The 24,276-nt window shown below is 42.5% G+C and overlaps 1 protein-coding gene across 1 annotated transcript in view; it reads right to left on the bottom strand.

The window, feature by feature from the left end:
• Positions 1-24,276, bottom strand: part of myo3b (myosin IIIB) — a 58,020-nt gene that overhangs the window by 18,516 nt on the left and 15,228 nt on the right. Inside the window, exons 12-32 of the mRNA XM_053876941.1 lie at positions 23,694-23,778; positions 23,488-23,604; positions 23,037-23,141; positions 22,892-22,975; positions 22,613-22,815; positions 22,450-22,548; positions 22,054-22,168; positions 21,862-21,988; positions 21,355-21,565; positions 20,530-20,677; positions 18,543-18,696; positions 18,352-18,440; positions 17,769-17,898; positions 8,873-8,952; positions 8,549-8,569; positions 7,398-7,475; positions 6,226-6,431; positions 3,927-4,038; positions 3,055-3,217; positions 2,639-2,719; positions 845-941 (exon numbers count right to left, since the gene is read on the bottom strand). Coding sequence (XP_053732916.1) covers positions 845-941; positions 2,639-2,719; positions 3,055-3,217; positions 3,927-4,038; positions 6,226-6,431; positions 7,398-7,475; positions 8,549-8,569; positions 8,873-8,952; positions 17,769-17,898; positions 18,352-18,440; positions 18,543-18,696; positions 20,530-20,677; positions 21,355-21,565; positions 21,862-21,988; positions 22,054-22,168; positions 22,450-22,548; positions 22,613-22,815; positions 22,892-22,975; positions 23,037-23,141; positions 23,488-23,604; positions 23,694-23,778 — 2,505 coding nt within the window. The remainder of the gene's footprint in view (positions 1-844; positions 942-2,638; positions 2,720-3,054; positions 3,218-3,926; positions 4,039-6,225; positions 6,432-7,397; positions 7,476-8,548; positions 8,570-8,872; positions 8,953-17,768; positions 17,899-18,351; positions 18,441-18,542; positions 18,697-20,529; positions 20,678-21,354; positions 21,566-21,861; positions 21,989-22,053; positions 22,169-22,449; positions 22,549-22,612; positions 22,816-22,891; positions 22,976-23,036; positions 23,142-23,487; positions 23,605-23,693; positions 23,779-24,276) is intronic.

Here is a 24,276-nt window from a genome sequence, read left to right on the forward strand (position 1 = left end):
GTTACCAGAGCTTTTACAGGAACAGCAATGCAATGTAGCAATTAATATTATGAAACTGAAATGAAGCTTTGTCGCCATATGCTGTTGCTGTACAGTTGGTGGGCGCTCTGGTCCTTAGCACATACTTCCTTAATGACAGGCCAAGCATGTGCTGAATAAACACAAAAGTCTTGGGCGCTTACATCTGGAGACCAGCGCTGCACCCAGCCACATTTGTGGTCAGTGTGTTATCTTGGCGGAAAGATATTTATTACGTTTATAAAGCTGAAAAAGGAGGAGAGCTGGGAGGAGCGTTTTCCGCAGCTTAAAACAACAAAGCATTAACAAGCAAAAGGAGGAAGTTAGGCAGAGTGGACTCTAATGCTTTCTTAATACAGTGGGTTTAATTCCAGAGAGACATAACAAGGCTAAGCGTTCGGAGAGTGGAGGAGTTCAAGGTCAAAGTGATGCTACACCTGAGAAAGCATGTGCCTCAAATCAAAGTGTCATGTGCTCCTCAGCTGCAATCCAGTGCCACATAGTTTTATTATAACCTCTCTGATGCACCGCAAAGCATTGTATCATAGAGCATGTCGGCACGTTTCAATTTTACTGTCACAGACGGCCACGTTAAAAAAAACTTGTTGAAAATCTGTGTGAGTGCATCTTGAAAGAGCAAAGTTCCACTTAAATATTATTATTTTAGGCAGATATAACTGCGAAAAATAAGAGAAGATTTATGCACATACAAAACAATTTGTGTCCACTGTGTTCCCAAAAGAAAACAATTTACAGCAGTAATGTATTCACGATCCTGATAGTTACACAGAAGCAAAACAAAAAAGAAAAGTGAGGCGGGTCTCACCCCATATGTCTGTCTTTGGTGGTCTTTGTTCCAGTCTCCGGCTGACATTTGTCTCGTTGGGAGTCCTGGTCTTGACGCACCCGATGGCCCCTGTACACTGTACAGACGGGATTGTTCAAAAACACAAAGGTGTGCATTGTGTTGCTGGCATCTCAATGACAAACTGCTGGTCAACTATTCGAGGATCAGTGTTTTTAGTTATTAGTAACCGGCACAGTCAGATAATACATGCTGTGTCTTTTGAAACTTAACTTATGGTTCATATAAAATAATGTTTAAGACAAAAGACTGGAGTTCAGATCGTACTTTGAATGATATATATATATATATATCAATTAATCTAGGCTTAAAAGGGTCACTCTTCACACTTTGAGAGTCGAAAAAACATCCTTCTTTGTAGCAACTAGCTGAGCAATGCCAGAGTTTCTAAATGAATGGAAGAAATGTATTTGTGACTCCGTCGTCTGCATACACGTCATGCAGTGTCATGTGATAATACAAAGCATCTGAACACATCTGGATCAGGTTGATTTCTCCGCCAGTAGAATTAAGATTTTTTTTGAATTTCTAAGATGCCAGGAGTCGACGTGGGGAAGAAATATGGTTTGTTTGTGTCCCAACACTCTGAGCTCAGCTGGGATGTCAACGGAACCCGCCGACTCTATTGACAAGCTTTTGTGTTTCCCTTGTAAAATGATATGGACAGGAAAAGAAAGCTCAAGTACACGATTGAGCAGGGGTTGTATTTTGCATGGTCTAATCTGATCGATGGCGAGCATGTCCCCCAGGCCCCGCTGAGATCTGAGGAGCCACCAGCCTCATACATTTGAAAGGCATCTGTTTATTTTCTGAATGCAAATGTGGCCCACCTCAAAGGCTATAAGCTGCAGAGAACACACAATGTGAATGTGCTGGAGTGCTCCGCCGGGGGGCTGAGGGCCCCCACTTATGTCAGGTTCAGGTTCCCCCCCTCGCCTTCCGCCTCTGAACTCTGGCGGCCACACACAAGCAGGGAGGCTTTCCTCACACCACAGCCCGTGTTTATCCTTTCTGTGCTGTTATTTAAAGAGGCTTTAATGGAGGACATTTGCGAAAGGTGTGCAGGCGGCGGCTGAGATGCTCCGTGTGCCAGATGAGGGCAGCCCTTAGGAGAACCATAGCAGACAATGCCAGCTCTCCTCCTCTTGCCCTCCTCTCTCCTGCCCCTTTTGGCACCATCTCTTGTCCTCTAGTGAGAGGCTCTGGGAGGAGGAGGAGGAGGAGATGAAGGAGGGGTGAGGGGGGGCCCGGGAAGGTTAATGTGCCCACTTTGATCTTCGTCAAGGCATACTGGGTAAGAATTAATTTACATTTCAGATGAAAAGGTTGACAGTATAAAAAGGCATCTTGTTTCTGGTATGTGAGGGCTGTGTAATAGGCAAGGAATTTGAGAGAGGAAGTCGCGAGGAAACAGAAGGGATAAGCCCCTCTCGCTTGCCTTTACTGGGAAAGAGATGAAAGGAAAAAGAAGGATCTCAGTCGGCACTGTTCTCCAGAAACATGGGGACCAAATGCTAGCCCAAACTTTCAAAAGCTTCCCTCGATGCATTATTAATTAATTATTACTGTTTCGCGGGCCACTCATTGAGATCAAAAAGGTGTTTGACAAAGATGTGAGGTTCTTCAGGCCTTCATCCTTGTTCCCTTTGAAAATATGTGACAAAAGTTGTGCCAATTTCCACCGGACATGAGCATTCCAGAGGTCGGCACTTGAGCGTGAAGAAGTTCTGTGCAAAGATAAGAACGTTTCTTTACCTGACTGGATACGGACCGCAGCTTCTTCCCGCTCCTTTTTGATTAGTTTGAGGCTTTGCCGAGCAACGTAGCCCCTCCAGGCTGGAGAGAGAAAGACACGGAGGGTGTTTGAGAGAGTATGTGTGTCCTAGCTGTGGGAGAGAGACTAAAAAGCAAATAATACACAAGATCCCACTTCAAAAAACTGCTGAACCAGGGGGCAGAGGGATGGATCACTGCGAGCTCTCTGAAGTCTCATTGTCTCCTGTGAAGCGGTGGGTTAAGGCCTTGCAGGTCAAGCTGTGGTTATCAAACTCTTTCATGAAGATTTGACCAGAGGCAATTGCCAAAGTTCACTGGTGCACCTGTTTTAATATTAGCTAATGGCCCCCCTGGAAACAGCCTTCCTGTTAGCGGAGCGGCTGATATAATGGTACCTGACTGGATGATCGTGGCGCAGCGGTGTCTCTTTTCCTTTGATTTTCGGTAGCGCCGAGCCCCCAGCCAGCCCTTGGTGTAGGCTTGCATCACTACAACCCGCGCGATCACCTCTCGCAGCAGCAGGTTGAGCTGCTCCACATGGTAATACTTGAGAAACACCTAACAAAAACAGACCGGATAGAGCTTTAAAATGCAGAACAGAACAAAAACCAAAAAGCATTTGCATAATAATCATAGGCGGGAGAATTTGTGTGAAAGTGAATTATCAGAGAGTTTTGATTTGTTTATTACAGAGGTATTTATATGCTCTGTATAATTCCTACTATCATCATTATTTTTGTGCAGGAATATTGTTCAGCATGCTGTAAATGTATGAAGTTATATAATATGCTTTGTGCCTGTACAGGACCCCGATAAGAATAGTTGCTTTGGGATCCTAATAAATGTGATGTGATGTCTAGTACAAATCAGAAATATAATATAATATAATATAATATAATATAATATAATATAATATAATATAATATAATATAATATAATATAATATAATATAATATAATATAATATAATATAATATAATATAATATAATATAATATAATATAATATAATATTAAAATACTGCACTAACATTCACATAAATAAACAGAGGGGTTTCACTTGAATTTTTCACTACAAATTGGAGCCTCGCCATCACTTGTGCTGCAGCCGAGTGACGGTGTCTGTTGCCGCTGTAGAAGCGGTGCACGCAGGTCATCAGTCCACTGTCTCAATCTGTCCGCTAGTAGTGTCACTTGTGGCTCAAAAACTCCCATTTTTCACGACAACTAACTCATTTTCACTGATGTTTACTTCACAAAATGCGGCTACCTTTGTCTTCCCCAGGACCCAGTTCTCCAGTTTGGCCCTCTCCAGAATGGCAGCAGCGTTCTCTTTGCTGAGCTCGGGCAGCTGGTGTGCACGGAAAGCCAGGTAGTAATATCTGAGGTGAGAAAAAGCAAGGAAAGATGTTGATTTATTCCTCGTAATTTTACAGAACAACCACATTTTGTCAGCTAAACTGGGCGGGAAAACAATATTATTGTTCTTTTATTGAGATTTAAATGGCAATAATTATTTTTTAACAAAGCAGAATCTTTGAACAAGTGATTCTTCACGATATATCAGGTCAAATATTTTTCACATCATATCTTATTCAGTAACTCACTTGTTTCGTGTGCAAGCTTACCTTTTAAATTGTCATTTGCTATTGAAATAAAAGACAGATTTTCTTCTTGTTGCTTATGAAATACACTTTAATTTTTACTTATTCCCCATTATGGGCACATACTAGTCGAAACAACGCATTTGTTTCTAAAAAAAAAAAATAAATAAATATATATATATATATATATATATATATATATATATATATATATAAATTTGATCTTTGTAAGTTGATTGTAAAAACTGGCCCACCACTGAGTCGATCATGCGACAAGTTGCGAGTCACGTATCTTTGAACTGTGCGGCACTGTTTCCCAACTGGAAACTTCATGAGAGGCCCCCCAGTTTGAAAACGCAGTGTAGAAAACCGAGCTGGACAGGGACATGAGTCTTCAACAGAGGCCCATTGTTGGCTCTCCTTTGAACATTTGATTGTCTCTTATTTCAGCAGCCCACCAGGGGAAGTAGAAGCCCACCAGAATGAGTCTGTCACTCCGCATGTTTATCAGTCACCATCACACACTCTGTCACCTTTTCTCCGACCCAAGTCATAGAGTAGGAAGAGAAGTTCAGTTCGGGGACTGTGCAACAACTTGCTCGCAACTCGTGTTCTGCCGTTGGTTGAGACGAGAAACAAGGAGAAGAAACAAGTCTTTGAACTCCCCTCCTCATCTCATTCAACGGGCTTTCATTCTAATTCCTGTTGATATGTGTTATTTCTTTGATGGTAAATACAAAGCACTGCTGGGCAACATCAGACAAGCCTTTGATATGGGAGCGCACATTTAAATCACTTTTCACTAAAGGTGCAGTTTAGCCATTTGGGTCTCTGGCTATGACTTCTGCCCAGCTAAAGTAGGATCACACGGATTCGGGGGCAGGTAAAAACCTTCAAGTGGTAATCCGTGGTAATCCAGTCAGATCTGAACAGTTAATGTTCATGAAATCATTGCGACAGGTGAGCGATGATTGAAATTCTGACTTAAGAATTATGAAGTACTGAGTAACCTGCCCTGGACAAACATTCAACTTTTGTTTCACTTGTGGACTCTGAGGAAGGGAGAGTAAATGCTTCTTCTATGAGTCTGAGGTAGATGTGTAAGAAAGTATTGATATGATCAAAATCGCGTTACTTGACTGCGCAATATTATCAATATTTTTGCAGAAATATCTTAATCCTTGATAGTGCGATATTGTCCAGATATTTTACGTCGGCCAGATCAATATTTGATCCATAGATACTTGGATATGCTGCTTATTGCAATATATTCCGTAGACTTCAGAGAGCTTGCAGTGATCCATCAATATATCACAATGTATCGTATCATACTCCTTTATCAGGATACATATCATATCGCAAGATATCAGTATACAGCCCTTGTCCAAGGAGGGTTTTTCAAAACAAATAATGAAATAAATACAGGCATATTATATTGTCGATAACCTTTTCACACTTGAGTTATTGTCGAATTTAAAAGATGGGTGAAATATCTCTAACAAACCCTGATTTTCACACCAGAGATTAGACACACGATTTCCTTGGGTTGATGTCCAATCTTGTCCCACATTTAAAACAAACAACACACTTAATTCCTGCTTTCTAAATGATTGACTTTGTTTTAATTCCAATAAAATGCCAGTGGGCCAAAGAAACAGCTGATCTTTCCGGGTCACTAAAGAACAAACCCCTCATGACTACTCAAAAGAACAACACATTAAAATGCATCATCCCTCATAATCACAGTTCCATCCACATTTTGCACATTTCTGTGCAAAGAATTTAGCGGTTAATGACTGCCAATTAGTCGGCCTTTTGCTCTGCTCAACTTGGAACCTCGGCTAATTAAGGAACTTGTGTTGTGGTGCGACGCGGAGCTCGACACGCTTGTTCCTCACCATCTCTGGGGTGGTGTGAGCGCTCAGAGCGCGTGTGGTGGCGGTGCATTTCTAGTGAGCGGCTCACCTGTTGACAAACTCTTCAAAAGGGATGCGGTGGGAGTAGCCCTGGCGGCGGATGTTCACCGTCTCCAGGATGCCCGTGTAGCGCAGCTGCACCATCACGCGCTCCTTGCAGAAGAGCAGGGCCTGTCTGTCGTCGTTGGGTTTGATGCAGCGCACAAAGTGTGGCTGACCCACCACCATCTTTGACAACAGGTCCATCAGCGAGAACTGCAGGCACAAAGAAATAAAGTGATCAAGAACAGTTTCACCATCCCTCTAATCCTTTTTGAGTGTAGGAAAAAACAAATACACTTTCTGGGTAGGAAACACAACCCCATCTGCCTCATCCTGACGATGAAGAACAAGACCCAAAATGCACTACAACAGTCGAAAGCAGCAGTGAAAAGCACCAGTCAAATTTGTCAAAACAAATTGAATGAATGAAGGAACTTTCAAGCTGACACAAGTGAAAAGAAGGTGTGGCCTTGATTTGGCATTTTTTTATTTCTGTTTCTTTTCCTTTCTTAACTTTCCAAGCTAAACAAAAATCATGTGTGATAAGAGTTGGAGCCTTGGTCGGGGTGGATTTTTCATCGATAGAATTTCCTGCAGCTGACCAGGAGGCCTTGGGTGACCATCCACTTGGGTGGTTCCACAAGTCGTCCACGTCATAGAGTAACCACCACCCTGAGTGGTCAAGCCCAGATGGCTTCCCAGAGTGCAAACATGAAGTAGAATTTAAGCAAAAGTTCAGTGTCCTCTAAGTACGGCAAACAAATGTAATGCCTTCGGTGCAAGTGGGTTTTTTAGTTGCAGAAGCGTAAGTTTCTCATATTTGGAATAGGTGAAAGTGAGAATTGTTTTGTTTGGAAGTTGCCGTTTTCCTGCTGTGATGTCATGATGGAAATCGCTATTCTCTATAGGACTTCAACTTAGACATCCTGGGGAACCCCAGAAGTCAGGCGAGGTGGTGGTGGTGGAGCAGGAGGAGGGGTGTGAGCTCTGTGTTTTGTTTTCCTTGATATTTTAGACATCAGTGGAGCACGTTTAGCAGCCAATAAACAGGCCAGGCTAAAGCAGAAACCACAATTCATGCTGATGAATCAAAGCCTCTGCAACAGCACAAACATGACATCATGCTGAATAACTGACCAAGCCACAAACACTTCCAACCTTTAAGACTAAAAAACTTACACGGAAATAGGAGGCCACCGTTTGCCTCCTCATGTTGGTGGTTTCATCCGGATGGCGCATCATCTCCATGGTGTCCACCTGAACACATAGGAGCAGAGTCAACACTGTACAAAAGCCTAACAGCAATTTGGAGGCTGTTAATGTACGACCCTGCGTCATTGCTCGGCCCAGATAAGGCTATCAAAGGCTTGGTCTAAATGGAGCACACCATAGTGCCGACACAGTCGACTCTATAGCATGGCAGCATTAACAATTAAAGCTAACCATCTAGATAGTCAGTGTGCACTGCTGTGGGGCACGGGAGAATTGCAAAGCATTCTGAATAATGAGACTAGCCATCACCGCGCAGACAGTCATCCAAACCACGGAATAACAAGGACACAATATAGACTTCCTAATGGCTTTCACAGTTCATGGCTTCATCAAAATTAATGATGCAATAGATATTTTATGGTAAGTCGATGTAGCAAAGTGCATATCTTAATACTTGAATCCCTCTAAGAGGAAGGTGCGTCATGTGATCTTGGAGACACCAGAAGGCAGGAATCAAACGACTGGAGGATTTGCTTTTCAGATCATGCGGACGTACAAATTGAGAAATCTGTTTTACTACTTCGTCGTATGTCGGTTTACTTTTATCTGACTGTTGGGGGAACTTTTTGTCTTTCTCAGCTGCTTTCGACTTTTAATTGGGAACATGTCAGACTGAATAGTACATCAGGTTCAGAAGAAGCATTATTCTGCTTATATACTTTGGAGTCAAACTCAAGGCCCGTGGGCCAAACCCGGCCCGCAAGTCATGCGGCGCTTTACATATAGGTCGCAGTGCAGAATAAAATTCACTACTAATTTAAAGAGCACCAGTATCAGAGTATTCTTCTTTCTAAAACTGAAAATAAAGGCTGGTTGTATGTTCAAAGATGCTGTTCATTCAACCTGTGCAGACTCAAAACTTTCCCTTTATCTCAGTGGGTTCTCATGTATCTCCATGCACGTCTGTGACCACAAATGTCTTTGCAGACAATGTGAATGCAGGCAGATAAATGACAAAAGACAGGAGCTGAGTGACACCTTTAAGAGTATGTATCTAATCTGATTTGCTTGTGGTGCACTAACAGCAATGTAATAAGAAGCAGAAACAGAAGCCTTACCTTCAATAAGTATTTGGGAGACTGACAGCAGGAATAGATGCAACAACATGGAAATAGAGGAAAAGAGAAACGGGCAGGAGAAAGTTAAGGAATACAAGACAGGACCTCATCAAAATATCGTCCTGACAATCACATCCAACATCATGTCAGGTTCTCTGACTGATCTTGCAGTGATCACAAAGGCAGGCTGGTGTTTATTATGATATTATAACAGACAAGAAAAGTACAACCCGCACGACAAATTAACAGGAGTAATGCTCATGTATTCACATACATGTCTGCAGAAATAGGGATTCACAGATTTCTAGAAGAGAAGTGTCTAACCTTGTTACGACCCGAGCTGAGCTGAGGAGGCAGGGATCTGGAGGCTGCTGTCACCCTGGCCCTGGATGTAGCAAGGTTTCCTGTTTAAACACAGACATTTGACAGAAGAAAATATCAGCCACACTGCTCACTGTTACCGGCTTCAAACCCCTGTTAACGTGTTCACCTCAGTGCAAGACCTCTTCATCATGTCAGAGTAGAAGTACAAGAGGTCAATACTAACACAATGCCCGAACAATGATCTCTGCTAGTCTCATCTCCAACGTCCCAGGGTTCATCCAACGTGCATTGCAGCTTACCTCTGGTACCTGAGTTGACAGGAACTGTTCCTTTAACTGCACAAAGCACTTTATTCATGTTTGTCTGTCTGACGCTGTTGCTTTACAGTACAAATAACACATGACTTACGACCGGGATCGGTTCCGACCACTCGGTCGTAAGTCAGATTGGACGTAAGTGGAATGTCATTCAAAATAGCCGATGCGAGGGTCATAGCTACTACTGTCGCGGTAGATGGCTGTGTGACAGTGAGATACTGTGCTGCTGTAACTGTCGTACGCGATGCCGAGCTGCGACGTGCTGCGGTGCAAGACATTGAATTAAACAAAAATAAGCATCTGCTGGCCGTGGTCGTAAGTACGGGTGGACGAAGGCGAGCAGGTCGTAAGTCGGATATTACTTGTATACACCTTTTAAAATGACCCTATGAGACAAATTAAGTTTGACATGACATGAAGTACCTCTCACCCTCTGTCTTAGAACACACCAGCCACCCAACTATCACCCAGTATGACCTCTTATTTCAGCTATAGCTTAAGTACTACATTGCGAGTCAGAGACTTCTTAAACACTCGGGAGTCACAAGCACACAGCTCTCTGGGAGTAGCCTGCTGGTGCATGATAGTTTGGAAAGCTGTGGAGGTTTCCTTGCGTGAAGTAGCAGAGGACCAGGGACAAAAGAGACAGCAACTGTCACTAGATGGGCTCATAGCTCGCTGTAGTGATGCGTGTGTCAACCATCCCAAGGGGCCTGTGTGAGTCTGAGTCTATCTGGAGAGAGGAATATCCATTCAATTGACAGAGCCAACAGTTACAGAACTATAAGGTTGATGAACAACATAAACACACTGAATAACCCAGTCATTGCACATTGACCAAAGTCACGTCTCATCACCTTTCACCCAAATACAATTTAAGTTGTACATATGATACTGTACAGATGACCATTATTATTCCCAGCCAGAATCCTACTTATTTTGGTGACAATGACAAAAGAGCACTAGTTCCTCAACATCTTTGACGGAGTCTAAGTCCCAGCTAAATCGCAAAGATCCAGTGGTGCAGTCACTTGAACATCCGTCCAACAGACCGACACTCAGCGGAAGGGATGTGAACGCGACACATGCAAGACAGTCGGAACATTTCAAAGTTTCTGCACAAGATGTCCAAATGTTTTCTCTGGCTATATCTTCAGAGGCTAAACTGTGATTAATAGCAGTGAAAGAAGCCTTTGAAGCAGGATTGGTGACATCAAAGTCCTAATCCATGGGTGGCAGGATTTTTATAATGAGTGGGAAGTATCTTAACACATTTCAAAGGGTTTACTCCATGAATAAACAATAGCTGCACAGATGTGCCACACACACCTTTGGAGGGGGAAAAAAAAAAAAACTTCTGCAGACACAGGAGGCAGCGAGCAGCCGTGTACTGCGAGGAGGAAAACCTTTGTAAGTTTTTTAAGATAAAGCTGAAGTGACAGGCCAACAATTGCACCAGATTTTTGAACGTATGCAAGCAAACTTTGAGGACAGCAACAGTCTGAAGCACAGGGGCTGATGGGCAGGCAGGGAGAAAAATGTGAAGACTGGATCAAGAATCAAACACCAGCTAGATCCAAATTGATTTATGAGGGATTAATAATCGGCCAGGCCATTCCTAACTTGAGACAAAGTTAGTCCTACATGTGCCAGACGGTTTTGCAGTAAGCCAAAGAAATGTATTCACACACGCGCGCGCGCGCGTACGTACACACTCTTGCAGCTGTAGTCAAAACATGATCTGAACACTTCAAAAGGAATCAAACAGTCTTTTAAGCTCACGACGATGCTGCTTCAAATTTTGACAGTTATCAGCTATTTATTTTTAATACCATTTAAAATTCCAAAACCATCAAAACGTCATGTTAAAACATATATGTCGGGTTAGGAAGCACAGGGAATGATATTTAAATGAATGCATGAATGAATTTGGAGACATATGTGGCGACATAACAAGCGCGCACGTATCAGGGGTGCGTTCTGGAAAAGGCGCACAGATTTAACCATGACAAACACGCCGATGGCGTTCGCGAGGCAAAAATAATTTAAAGAAATATGTACAAAAAAAAGTATGATCTTCTACAACAGGAGTGGTTAGACGACATCGGATACGCACTGGCGAGGAGGGCCCTGCTCCAATTAGCCCAGAGTAAAGCTGGGTGGATTAATTGGAGTGGGTCTTGTGCAAATGAAGTGCGCGCACTCCTCTCCCCATTAGTGCTGCTGGGCCAGATCATCTGAGCACATTTGTCATGATGAATTAGCGGCTGCGAGTGGAACGGGCTCGTGGAGTGTCACTGCGCTTTCACGCCTCTCACTTCCATGACACCATCAAGGGGAGATGAAGGGGCTGCGCTGCCGCCAGAGAAACTGTGACAGTTGTACCTAAGCCTCGCAAACGGACACTCGCTGCTTTTCTTCATGTACTCCTCGGCGGCTGGTATTAATTCATTCTTCTGGCGGGTTTCATATCCCCCCATGACTAGATGATTAGAGCTCGGGTTAATAGTCAGCATCCTCAAAGATGTCTGCCTCCTGAGACATGAAACCAAGGGATCACCTGTGATGTCCAGCTAAAAGAAGACCTTCTAATTTAGCACTGCCGGGAACTTGTCTAATGATGTGGGTCATAATTATTCAAACCCAGAGACAGCTAAGAACGGATTGTCCTTCGACGGGAGACTGACGAAAATATTTTGAAATTATTTCATGAGATGTGAAGGGATGAAAGGTTGAGCTGAGCACATTGGAGGAGAATAAATGCAACCTTCAAATTATGTCTTTGATGTGTCTATGGAGGTCATCATCGAGCAACTTATATCACAGTGTAGAGCTCAATAAGAGAGAACCAAGGTCATCTATAAAAAAACAAAAAACAAAAAACAGACAGTCCTATTTGACCGTTTATTCATGACTGACCAAAACTGTGAGTGCTGGCTCAGATCTAATTCCAGACTAACAAATGACTAATAAAACAAAAGACGTGTGCGGAAACACATTTCCTGGCTCACACTTCAGTTGTCACTCATTCATTCAGCTGACTGTATCTAAGGAAACATAAGGTCTTGTGAAGAAAAAAAAAAAGAATGGACATCTGTTTTCTCTTGAGCCGTTCATACACAAATGCATAAATCCAAGCCTTTAAAAGAGAATTCCCATCAGAGATTGTTATTTTTGAATGTAATTACAGGAATAATCACTCAATCATATAAAAGAGCAATCATTCATGAATGTATTATTCAACTTCAGATAGGCATTTATTATTCCGTAATATAACATTGTATTTATCATTTAGTACCTAATGAAGGCACACCGGGACAGGCAAGTAATTCATGACAAAATGGGTATCGACAAATCAATCAATCAAAATGGAAACATAAAAATCAATGTTAAATAAGCATACAGTGTATGGAAACGTGGGGGGTATATAAAGGTAAAGATTTCTTTCTACATTGCCTCACGTGTTCCTCTATTGCTCCATTTGTTTCCGTTATTCTGGTGCTCAAGCGATGCCATACAAATGACCTGTTCCATATCCTGGCACGGGGACAACCTTACGCCTACATTGTATGAACTGTAGCCAACACTCAACACTCATAAAAGCTCAGAGGTTTGAGATGAAACCGGATAATGTCTTGTTGTTGTCATTATTGACTTGTACTGACTTAAACATTATACAACACTACGGATGTCTGATCCTATTAATGACAGCCACTTGAACATAACTCAAGCTCGGTCCTAGATTTTTCTGATCAGCAACAGCAGGAGGGAGCTACCTTATAGGTTCAACACGTGGTAACTATCTGTAGCACTTTAATTAATTTAGAATGTACTTGTGTCCCATTATAAAGAGCTTTCAATTGGTGCAGCTATAAACACACTAGTTCCGATCAAAGTTTCCCCGTAGAATCACCAGATGACTGCTGAGAAGGAAGCCGGTGAGGAGTTTATTTCCCATCAGGTCATTCCATCTCCAGTAACAGGAGGTGCATCCCACTGATCGTTCATGCTTCATGCATGTTGCTCTTGGCATGGACTTCCAGGACAAACACAGTGAGAGTGAGGAGGGGAAACAGGGGGTGGGGGAGCAGGGCGAGGGAAAAAGCCTTCCTTGGCATCTGTGCGCTCACTTTGAAAATTAAGCCCAGCAAGAATCCTGTAGGGCTAAAAAAAAAAAAAAAAAAGCTCAAGCTGGCAGTTGTATTGGGGTCCTATTGACAAGAATAGTCAATGTGCTTGGGATTAAAAAGCAATCCGCGTTCAATATGACACCTCCCTGCATTCTTTTATGAGTGCCAGTGTGCGTCTTGTACTTGAGGATCGAGCAGTCGACACAGGGGACAATCGGAGCAGGAAGAGAGAGCAGCCTTCCCGAGCTGAGTGAGCAGACGCTTGCTGGATATCTCTCCCGCTCTCCTTTCGAAAACGTGATCCAGAAACTCAAGTCAGCAACCAAGCAAATGAGATTAAAGCACCCATAACCCCGGAGCACACTCCCCACCCGCCATAACAGCACCGTTTATGCCAAGAGATGGCTCCGGGGACTGTTGATTTAAATGCCACCGACTACTGTCAGAGCAGATCAATCATAAAAAGCATGGTGTAATTGGCTTTCAGTGACACAACACAGTGTCGCGTTTATCAAAGGATGTTGCACCATGTGACTTCGGGGCGCAGCCTCCCCGCCACTGATGTGTAAGGCCCGTTAAATCGCTGCTGACTCAAATATTTCCCAATACTGCGATTATGGGAGAAATTTCACAGAAGTAGCACATGCAGAGTGTCTCCAGAGGTTGTGACAAAAATCTGCCCACGGGGACTAAAAAGGGGTCTCTAGTGGGGGAGAACAAAGATGTCCAATGTGTCACACGCCTGGATGAAACCTGTCAGTTGTTCTAAGCCGTTTCTCCTCACACCAAAGTGAGAGAGAACAACAGAGACCTTCAACTGTTCAATCTGGATATTGTTGAAACAATGGACAGCGCAGTGGAACGGCGGCGAGTGCTGCACCCTCACGACAAGAAAGTCTCCAATTCGATTCCCGCGCAACTTTTGGAGTGACCATTCAGTGTGGAGTTTGGATGTTCCCACAGTCAACAACCATATAGGATGGATGACTCTAAATACGTCTACGTGTGTATCGTGACACAGGCTGGTGGCCTGTTCAGGGTGTAGAGAATAGGCAGTAAAAAAATGAATCAATGTTGGATCAGCATTTAGGATGCATCGCAGAAATACTTGAGAAGATTGTTGACTGCTCAGCACGTATCCATTATCTTCCACTCATTTGAAAATGGGGTTGTTTGGAGATGTAGCAACAGGTCCAACCAGTCCATACGAGGACACATCTTAACAGCACACAGCTATGAACAATTCAAAGCCCTCAACGATAAAATGAACCTCAGCCGACACACACTAAGACTGAAGGCAGCTCAGACGGAGTGCAGCCAATTCAAACACTGTGATCTTGTCTGATCTGAGAAAGACTTGTGCTCTGAGGAATTTGTACATGCAAATACATCTCATTTCCTCCCACAAAACACCACCACATGTCCAACTCATAAGGTGTTGTGTTGTGTTGCTTGGGTCTCAAATGCCTGAGGGTCTTTGACTTCCTGAGGGCAAATGTTCCTCAGTTGTAATGTTAACAGAGGTCTCCTGGTCTGAGGTGACCAAAGTCGGTCAGAGGGAATGTCAAGAGTATGAGACTGATCAGTGTGACTCTCCAGCTTTCCTTCCTGAACATGTCCCCTAGTGGTGACACAGTAATAAAGCGGCCAACTTGTGCAGCCACACTGGTTCCAGCAGATTTCCATCAGATTCCCTCAGATAATGGTAATTTCACAGATAACACTGACTCTATAATGTGGAGTAGTATGCAAATTAAATCCCCCACAAATTCTACCCTGAAGAATAGTATTATAATTTTCTTACGCTTAACTGTATCTCTGTTCAAATGACGCTCCATCTTTTCTGGTGCGATAAGCCGGCGCGGAGCCTTTCATGAACTTTATCTGATGAGATGATCTGAAGTTTCAGCAACTGCAATCAGAAAATTGGACCCCCAACTTCAGTTAAATAACAAAATGCAATCTAAAAAATGAACTGGGGTAGATGTGTTGCTTCTTGAATATTTGGTTGTTGATGCAGCATGTCGTTCTCACTCTCTCGGTTGATTCCTAACTCAAACATGCAACATAAGGTTAAGGTCTTTTGTCTCAGGCCCTGCTGCAGCTCCACCGTGCTTCCCTCTAATATCATGCTTTATGGTTATTTTATCAACACATACATGCATTTTCCTACAGGCAGCACAAATCTTTCACTTTGCTCGCTGACTGCTGTTGCACTCCCACAATCTTTTGCAGTCTAAGCCGAGCAGACATAACATTTTCCAGTTTGGACATTAACAAACAACACTATTCAGCTTGTTGCATGTTTTTCTTAAATATATTTTAAACTCCCTTCTGAAACAGAATAAAGAACTACTGAGGTGAGTATCTTTTTTCTGTGAATGATAGGGGTTCACCACAGCATGTGGCAGATTCTCTCGGACTGCTCACACAATGTGAAACACCATTGAAGAGATGGAGACGAGGAGGTGGTGTGATTCAGTTTGCTAGACAGAAGCACATGGCAGCAACTTTATGAGGATACATTCAGGACCTCAGACAGCACTGCAGAAAAATAGATTGTTGCATGGCGGTTGAGACACTAATTTTTTTTCAAGTGTAATGGTTTCCATCTTTCTTGGTCCGTTAAGGTCTGTCATCTCAACAGACGATAAAATAAATTAAAAAAAACAGGGAAGTTTTGACATATAAGGAATTGGTGACTAGTATTTAAATCATTAGAAGTACGCAAGTAAGTTCGCACATTCCGGCTGGACAAATGGAGAGACTGACTGCTGTTGATTGAAGAGGCTGGACATGATTTTATAATCATCAGTTCTGTAAACGTCACTTTACTCTCTGCTACAATGTTTTTCGATCGCGTCTTTATTGGCAGCATTCCATTCCGTTTGTTTTTATCTTTTCGCCACCGTTTCAAAAAAATCCTGGCGGAAACCCTGCACTGTTCATGTTATGTGTTATCACCTTATTTCAATGTTTCCACTTCATTTTTATACATTTGATCGTGTGCGACTTCATCTTTCACAAAGTGCCAAGACTGTTTACAGGTAGCGAAAAACCCTGCTGACAATGACAAAAACAGCAGAAAACAGGAATTTCTCCCAGCGCAGGGGACTTCTGTGCTGCCAAAGTGCTGGGGACAATCTTGCTAACAACTTCTGTATATCGAAGCAGACAACAGCAACAAAGGCGGGTCACACAGCAGACAATGGAAAGTACCCATTGTCCTCTTCAGGTGTTTTCTTGCAGCTACGTGGTCATTTTCTATTGTTTAACTCCAGTCTCTGCTTTAGCAGATATGTACACTTTATTGCCTGACTTTGGGACTGTCCCACATGATCTGTCTTTTGAGCCTAATTGTATGACATTAAAAAAAAACAATCAATCATCCATCCTCACTATAACATTTCTCACTGTGACAAAACTTAATTAGACAGCCCCTGTACAAACGCTTTTTAATGCTCCTTTGATGCGTTTTTGATACATAATCAGTTTTGTACACATTTTAGCTATGTGTATGCCGTACATGCCACATAACCTAACATGACAAACTTGGAAAAACTTGAAATTCAAAAGACAAAGACACCACTTAACATTTGTCACTTCACATTTTTGGATTTCGCGAGCAACATGTTTTATCACAGAACAAGCAGCAGGGCTTCAGAGACGGTGTTGCTACAGTACGTGTGCTTTGATGCTGGCGTGAGCTGTTAATTGCTAAAAAGGAAGCGGCTGTGGCTCCCTCGTGCAAACCCTGCAATTTTGGTTTACACACACATTGCTGAGAATTCTGGAGTCTCAGGTTCCTTTTGTGAATTAAAGCTCTTTTAATACCAGCAGGAAAGAAAGCGAGCCTTTACAGCCCCTAAAATGGAAGTGATCACATAATGTGGCTTAGCTGAACCAAAGCAGGGAGTGGGAATCTGATAATTTAACACATCTATTAGCATTTCAGATAAGTCAAGTGACCAGGAGGCCGCAGCCGCGGCTAATGACGAGCACATTACCTTCTTCAATTCAGCAGCAGAAAAGAGGTAGGAAGAGTTGCTTTTGTGTTCCCTAAATACAGTTTCTTCATCCCCTGGGTATTTCCGAAACCTTATCGCAAAAATATCCCGCTGCACTCACAATCTGCAGATAGCATTCAGCAGTGGGAAACCAAGAGGGACAGCTTAGTGAAAATAAAAACAGAGCGCCGTGCGGAGAGCTGAGCCTCTCATGAGATAATGGAGACTGCAGATTTATCCGAGCGTGGCACACAGAGACTTGAAATGAAAGAGGACCAGGGGATGCCTACGAGCCGCGTCTTTAAGAAACCCACTTACCTGAGCATTTATGGAAGCGGTCGACACCGGCAGCGTAATACAGGCAGAGCCCAGCCATTGTTCACAATAGTTTGTCCCCCAGAAAAGTTTGAAGCAAGAATGCATTGCTACATTAGTATCGTACCTATTTTAGTTAAAGGACTGGAGAACAGCTGCTGCAGGAGTTTGTTTTCTGACGTCCGGAGAACCACCATGATGTCCGCAGGCAGGGTGTCGCGGTTTTTCTCCAGAAATCCATTCACATTGTACATCACCTGTCAAGTAGTAGAGAAGACGCAACACAAAATCACTGTACAAGTTGACAAATTTTCATCAGTCTGCTTTGATGCTTATTAATCCTCATGTCCCCGTTGATTCATGTGGAGAAAGACTGAAGCAAAGGTGAAAGGAAAGCTTTGTAGAACAGTAGCAGGGACTACCATGATGTCTAGTGACTCAGGAGTCAGAGTTAGAAGAGTCCTTCCCAGCTACCCAGGGAGAGACGAGACAAATCCCATCCATCACAGAGCAAATATAAACACATATGCCACCACACACAAAAAATCTAGTCATTAGTTGACCTTTTAATGTCATTGGCACAGTGGGTTCCAGCATCTTAACTCATGCTCTCTCACTCAGGCACATAGACGCACACACAAGAAAATTCGAAACAAGAAGACTGAAACTCAAAATAACTACTAAACACACACACTCAACAAAAGACCAACCTTTCCTGCGTAATGCTGAATTCCAAAACACAAATCCACGCGCTTAGGAATGGAAAAATACTTGCAGCGCAAATTGTCTTCAAACTTATCTGTGGGTCACAACAGATTCATTACACTGAATGGCTATCTATTTATGATCACAGTGCTCATGGGTGTCTGTATGGAACATGATGCTGACTCAGCAGTCTTACCCACTAAGGTCTGGTCTGTGGCCTGAGGGAAGCGGCTCTCCTCGTCCAGCAGGGACAGCAGTCCCATGGGCTTCTGGAGGAACATGTCCAGGATGGGCCTGTTGTCTTCGTACTCCACTAAACTGGCATCCACTCCCTCACTCTGGTACTCCATCTGACGCAAACCAGGGACACACACACACACACACACACACACACACACATATATATTTTTTAATTTCAGTATCAGACTCAAAAACAAAATCTAAATACTGTTTGTGTGAGGCAATTCAAAGTAGAACAATCCTGCCATAACTAATTGACAAAATTTACATGATCGGAACAGCCATGTGTAAATTTCACACCATAATAAATGATTACGACTGAATACATAAAGCCTTTTTGAATTAACGATTAACCACCACTTATTCATAATTTATTTCAATTTGCAAATAACCCACTGTCACGTCAGTTTATTGCATCTCTTTAATTTCAGATCAAAAGTTTTTTTTAATTGTATATTTGACTAATAAAGCAAAACCAATGAAACTAAACCACGCTCATGTTTCAGTCATAACCACACGATAATGAGCAGCTGTGTTCTATAAGAGGTTCCAAATCTTGCAGCTTCTTAAATCTTTAATAATAAGAAGTGTTTCTGTGGGCTTCCTCGTATTTTTTTATTTTGTTTCAGACATTCTGTCTTAGAAGAGTCCTTGATAATCTATAGTTGCAAATAATTTTTGATTTTGAATCCCCAGATGTGAACTTTTTACAAATGAAATAACAATTGCAAAAAGGGCATTTATTTTGGGGATTTCAGAACACCATTATTATGTTTACATAAATCTTAGGTATACCAAAAGACACTGAGGCTATATCTACTAAATGTAAGAGAGAGCCCCAGAGTAGCGTCCACACAAAAGCATCAGAATAAGGAAGTGTGTCGGCACTTCCATTTGAGGAATCATCAGAGGAATAGATGTTTGTTTTTTTCTCATGTAGACAATGAAATCATACATGTTCGATGAAGCACTGAAAATGAAATGAGTAAAAACTTAGGCATTAGAAAACATGAGTATTCTTATCTCAAAAATTAAATATTGACATAAAAAATCGAATGTTTGTTTTTTTCCCCCCACACTTTCACACATACATAGTAAAAATGACCATGAAAAAAAGTTATTCTAAAGTGAAAAAACAGATCAAAGCGAGCCGCATGACTGACATGCTCATGTAGTGTATTTCAGCATGTGCTAGTAGCATTTGCCGATACATTTTACTAAAGTTCGATCACACTTTAGATTAGGGAAAATGTACCACCATAAATAAACTACTTATTCATATATGTATTAGCAACATATTAGCGGGTAATTAATCCTAATGAAGGAGTGATAAGCATCTTATTAGGCTTGACAATATTTTGCTGTGGGATGGTCATTGAAAGTTCACTGTAAACACCATCATTACTGATTATTAAGTGTGAATAAGGATGTAATTAGCTTGTTAATAGTGAATACATGCCCCAATCTGGAGTGTCACCACTCTTTCCCCTTCAAACATCAACCTTTTTGTCCTGTTGCTTTCTGGTCTTTGGACTAACAAACCTCCCACATCACCCTGGACCGAGACAACTTTGACCCCGGGATATTCAATTCGCACCCGACCTCTCAAAGCGCTTCCTGTGTGTCCACAGAGAGCATCAACAAAGAATGTGGGAGTTAAAAGGCTTTATGATTCATTTCTCTAGATTTTAATGAAGGCAAATGAAAATTTGAAGCACTTCAGGGGAAAACAACTTTGTTAAATCAATTAGGAAAGCAATTTGGTAAAGAAAGCAATCTTTACACATGACAAGTCCAGCAACACACACACACAGGCGTGACAGCATTAATGGAAAACCAACTATTAAATGAGTGATTTCTGCCACATTATTCACACGATGCTCTATATATTTTAATTAGGAGGCCGTTAAATCGTCTCAGTTGTTGTTTGAGAATGAAATTACCTGTTCCAGGGCAAATATGTGCTGGTTGAAGTAGAACTGGATCTGTTCATTTGCAATGTTGATGCACAACTGTTCAAACGAGTTCTTCTTGAAGTTTTCAAACCCAAAGATGTCCAGGATTCCCACATTCATGCCACTCTCTGCGGCACTTCAAAGACCAGAAAAGAGGACAAACAAACTTATTCTTCCATGTAACTGAACAAGCAAATCCCAGCAGCCATTTTAATTGATAAAACTTTAATGACAATCCAAGTTCAACCCAAATTCAGAGCCGGCTGTGGACGGCCTGCTGAGAAATCATCAAAACATCAGTCTTCTACTTCTCGTTGCATTGATTTAACCTTGAGTCTTTTTCGATATGTGCACGGAGCTACAAATATCAGTAAAAAGACCAAAGATATGTTTGTATTCAGCCGGTGAACCACTTCTTGTCATAACTAGTCTTCAGTGCACAGAGGTCACCTTTAGCTGGCGCTACCAGATTATTAACCGCAATAAAGAAATCGCATCGAGATGAGTGGAACACAGACAGGAGCTCTGAGCTTTTGTAAATCTCAGAAATGACTCCTTGACTGTCAACGCTCATATTTATGAAGGATTTCTTGTGGATCAATGAGCAGCCTCTTTGCACTCCCTCTGAAGTCTTTTTAATCATCCCAACATTATTTTTTCTGCACAGACGTCTATAAAAAATGCATTTAAACTTCTCTTTCTGGCCCTGATCGTGTCCATTGATATTCTCCTCTGCATGTTGGCATTTACCTCCATTGGTTTCTAAGGCGGTTTCTATTCCAGAAGAAGAGTCTCTGCATGACTGTCACTCACCAGATATTCATGTCAGGTTGAAGCAGAGCATTTATGCGGTTCACGATCCAACTGAAGAGACGGCCGTACAGAGCTTTGGACATGGCGTCTCGGACATCGGCCGCTTTGTCGACCGTGTTGGTCCGGATGATGGTCTCGCCCCGAGTGACCACACACTGGGAGGTCAGCGCCTCCTGGAGCTCATCTGGGCCGATGCTCAAGAGAGACGCAGCTGGAGGACGAGCTTGCGTCAATTGGTGATGAAAAGTGCTGTTTTTCAGTTTGACATGCTAACCAGAGCATAGGTCTGTTAGCAGATTACATCCAAAATAAATTAAATAAATTGAACAACCAAGCGTTCGCTCGAAACTGGAGATGAATAGAATGAAATCTGCAGATGAGAGAGTCTGGAGCAGAATTTAAATAATCACATAAGAAGGGGGTTCATTTCAGTCACTTAGCAGCCTGTTCTCTTTGTGTTAACATGAATGAAAACAAAAGAATTATGAAGCTCATCATGCCTCTCACCGTTCTCCAAGGCCTCAGCATTAGGCACTTCACTCTTATCAGTCTGGTGCTGCGACGTGATGGAGGCAAATTCAATATTGCCCGTGTTCAAAATGGCTGAGAGAATTCTGTAAACAGAGTTGACCTCCTAAAATGAAACAAGTAACAGTTTAGATTTGTTTTTCAAAGGCGAATGACTGATGTTGGACGTACTTCTTCCGTGAAGCCGATATTTCGGAAACATTCCTGAATAGCGTCAAACTGCTCCTTGTACAGTTTGCTGGAGACGATGTCTTGTGTGCCTTTACTGTTCTGACCGTTGATGTACCTGCAGAGTCACATGACGATGATGACAACATCAAGCAGCCGGAATAGGTCACAACGGTGACACTTCAGTTGAGAGTAAAATCGTAGTCTAACTGAACAAGATGCTTATTATAGGTTCTCAAGATGAATAACAGGTTAATAAGCAGTTGATACACATATGAATAAGTACTTTAATACTAGTGGTTAAAAAGCAGCGTCAGTCCTGATAAGCACTGCTTGATATGGATGTTTTCTGAGTGCATATTGAAACTAGTATGAGCGGAGCTCCTTTATTTACGCTACCTGGGAGGTGTTCGGTCCGGTAACCTGTAGGTCTTCAGCTTGTTTTGATGGTAGAGTCCAGCATAGATGTAGTAAAATATGTGGAAGTTTTTCTCTCCTCTGCAAGACAAAGGTCATTCAGACAACCAAATAAAACAGGTGAGTGGAATGTCACAGGAATTACATAGCCTGTTTGATGACTCTGGACTTCTCCAGCAGATACTCAGATATTTTGGCCCCGATGACTGCTCCAGTGGGAGTGAACTTCATCTCCAGGTACTTGCCAAAGCGGCTTGAGTTGTCGTTGATGGCTGTGCAGGCGTTTCCAAAGGCTTCTACCAGAGGGTTGACCTGCAATATCTTTTCTCGCAGGGTCCGGTTATTCGCCTGATGGATGAGAAGATATTTGTAAGCACCTCTGTTTCGTTGGTGCTGAGCAGCAGAAGAAGGGATTCTACTCCACCTTTCCTAAGAAGGTCAGATGTTGGACTATCAAATGGGCACTCTCTGTCTTGCCAGCTCCGCTTTCTCCACTGATGATGATGCACTGGAAACAAACATCAGAACTGGACTCATATCATCCTTTAACAACGTGAGAGTCATGTTACCTGGTCTTTGCAAAACGTCATCATTCCTTGATAAGCTGCATCAGCAGTCGCAAAGATGTGCGGCGGGTTGTCGGCGCGTTTCAAGCCGTGGTACAGCTTAGAAAACTGAAATATAAAGATCAATGACTTGGCAAGAATTTCTACTGCAGATTCAAGTTTCCTGACAGTAAAAAAAATCTCTAGAACTCATTTTGTCTCCTATTGTATACTTCACTCAATACTATATTTGTGTGTCAGTTTCAGGCAAAGTCTGAGTTAAACATGAGGCCTTATCTAGTGAGGGTAGAATATAGTTGAAAATAAGGTGATGCGCTTGTAAATATGTTGTTGGGCAATGTTTGTCTGAAAACTAATTAATAACATGAGGAGCAGATGTAGTGTCGAGTGAGGCATCCCATAATTACAGCCACGCAAACACTCTGAACATGTGAGTGGGTGGTGCAGAGCGAACCTTGGGAGAGTAGATGCTAAGATTCTGGAAAGGATTCAGCGCGATGAGGATGTCGCCCACATATGTGTACACTTGCAACTCGTCGTACCTTTTCTGCAGGTGACTGATAATTGTCTCCTGCGAAGGAGAAAAACAGAATAAAAAAGATAACATCAAAACCTGACATGATCGATCGGTCCCACACCAGGTAAAACATTGAACCCTACCTCGTCCAAAAACTCCAGGTTGACAAGATCATCATCAGGACAGCTCTCGATTATGAGGGTTTTACGGGTATTGATCCTCTCGTGCCTGTGTGAAGCCAAGCACATGATGAAGCCTGAGAAAAGCAGCTACATGGCCTCACATGATGCCGCGCGGGTTTGACTGCCCTTCCAGCATCTGTGTGAATTCGTCCCCTGAGACACATTTCCTTTCATCAGCAGCTGTGATTGCACTTCATCTATGTTGTGACCCGTCGCTCAGCAGTGAGCCTCGGAGGTCAGGGGCCGGCTTGTAGGCAGCTGCTCAAAGAGACCCTGAAAAATATCTGGGGACCCTCCGTGTGTGAGCGTGTGTGCACATGCTATTAACTGAAGAAAAGATGATGTTGAGATGATGTGGGCAGGTAGACAGGAGAGTAAGGTTCAAAAGGGCTGCATTTGTCTAGTTTTTACCCGATAGTTCTAATGTAGTTTGCCGAATTTTAAACTAAAAACCGAACCTCCATCAAGAATGAGTTTCTTGGGGTTAATTGCCAGGTTGCAATATTCTGGATGGGAAACAAAATAAAATACATATAATAACAAT

Source organism: Synchiropus splendidus, chromosome 10, assembly GCF_027744825.2.
Source record: "Synchiropus splendidus isolate RoL2022-P1 chromosome 10, RoL_Sspl_1.0, whole genome shotgun sequence".
Lineage (NCBI taxonomy): Eukaryota > Metazoa > Chordata > Actinopteri > Syngnathiformes > Callionymidae > Synchiropus > Synchiropus splendidus.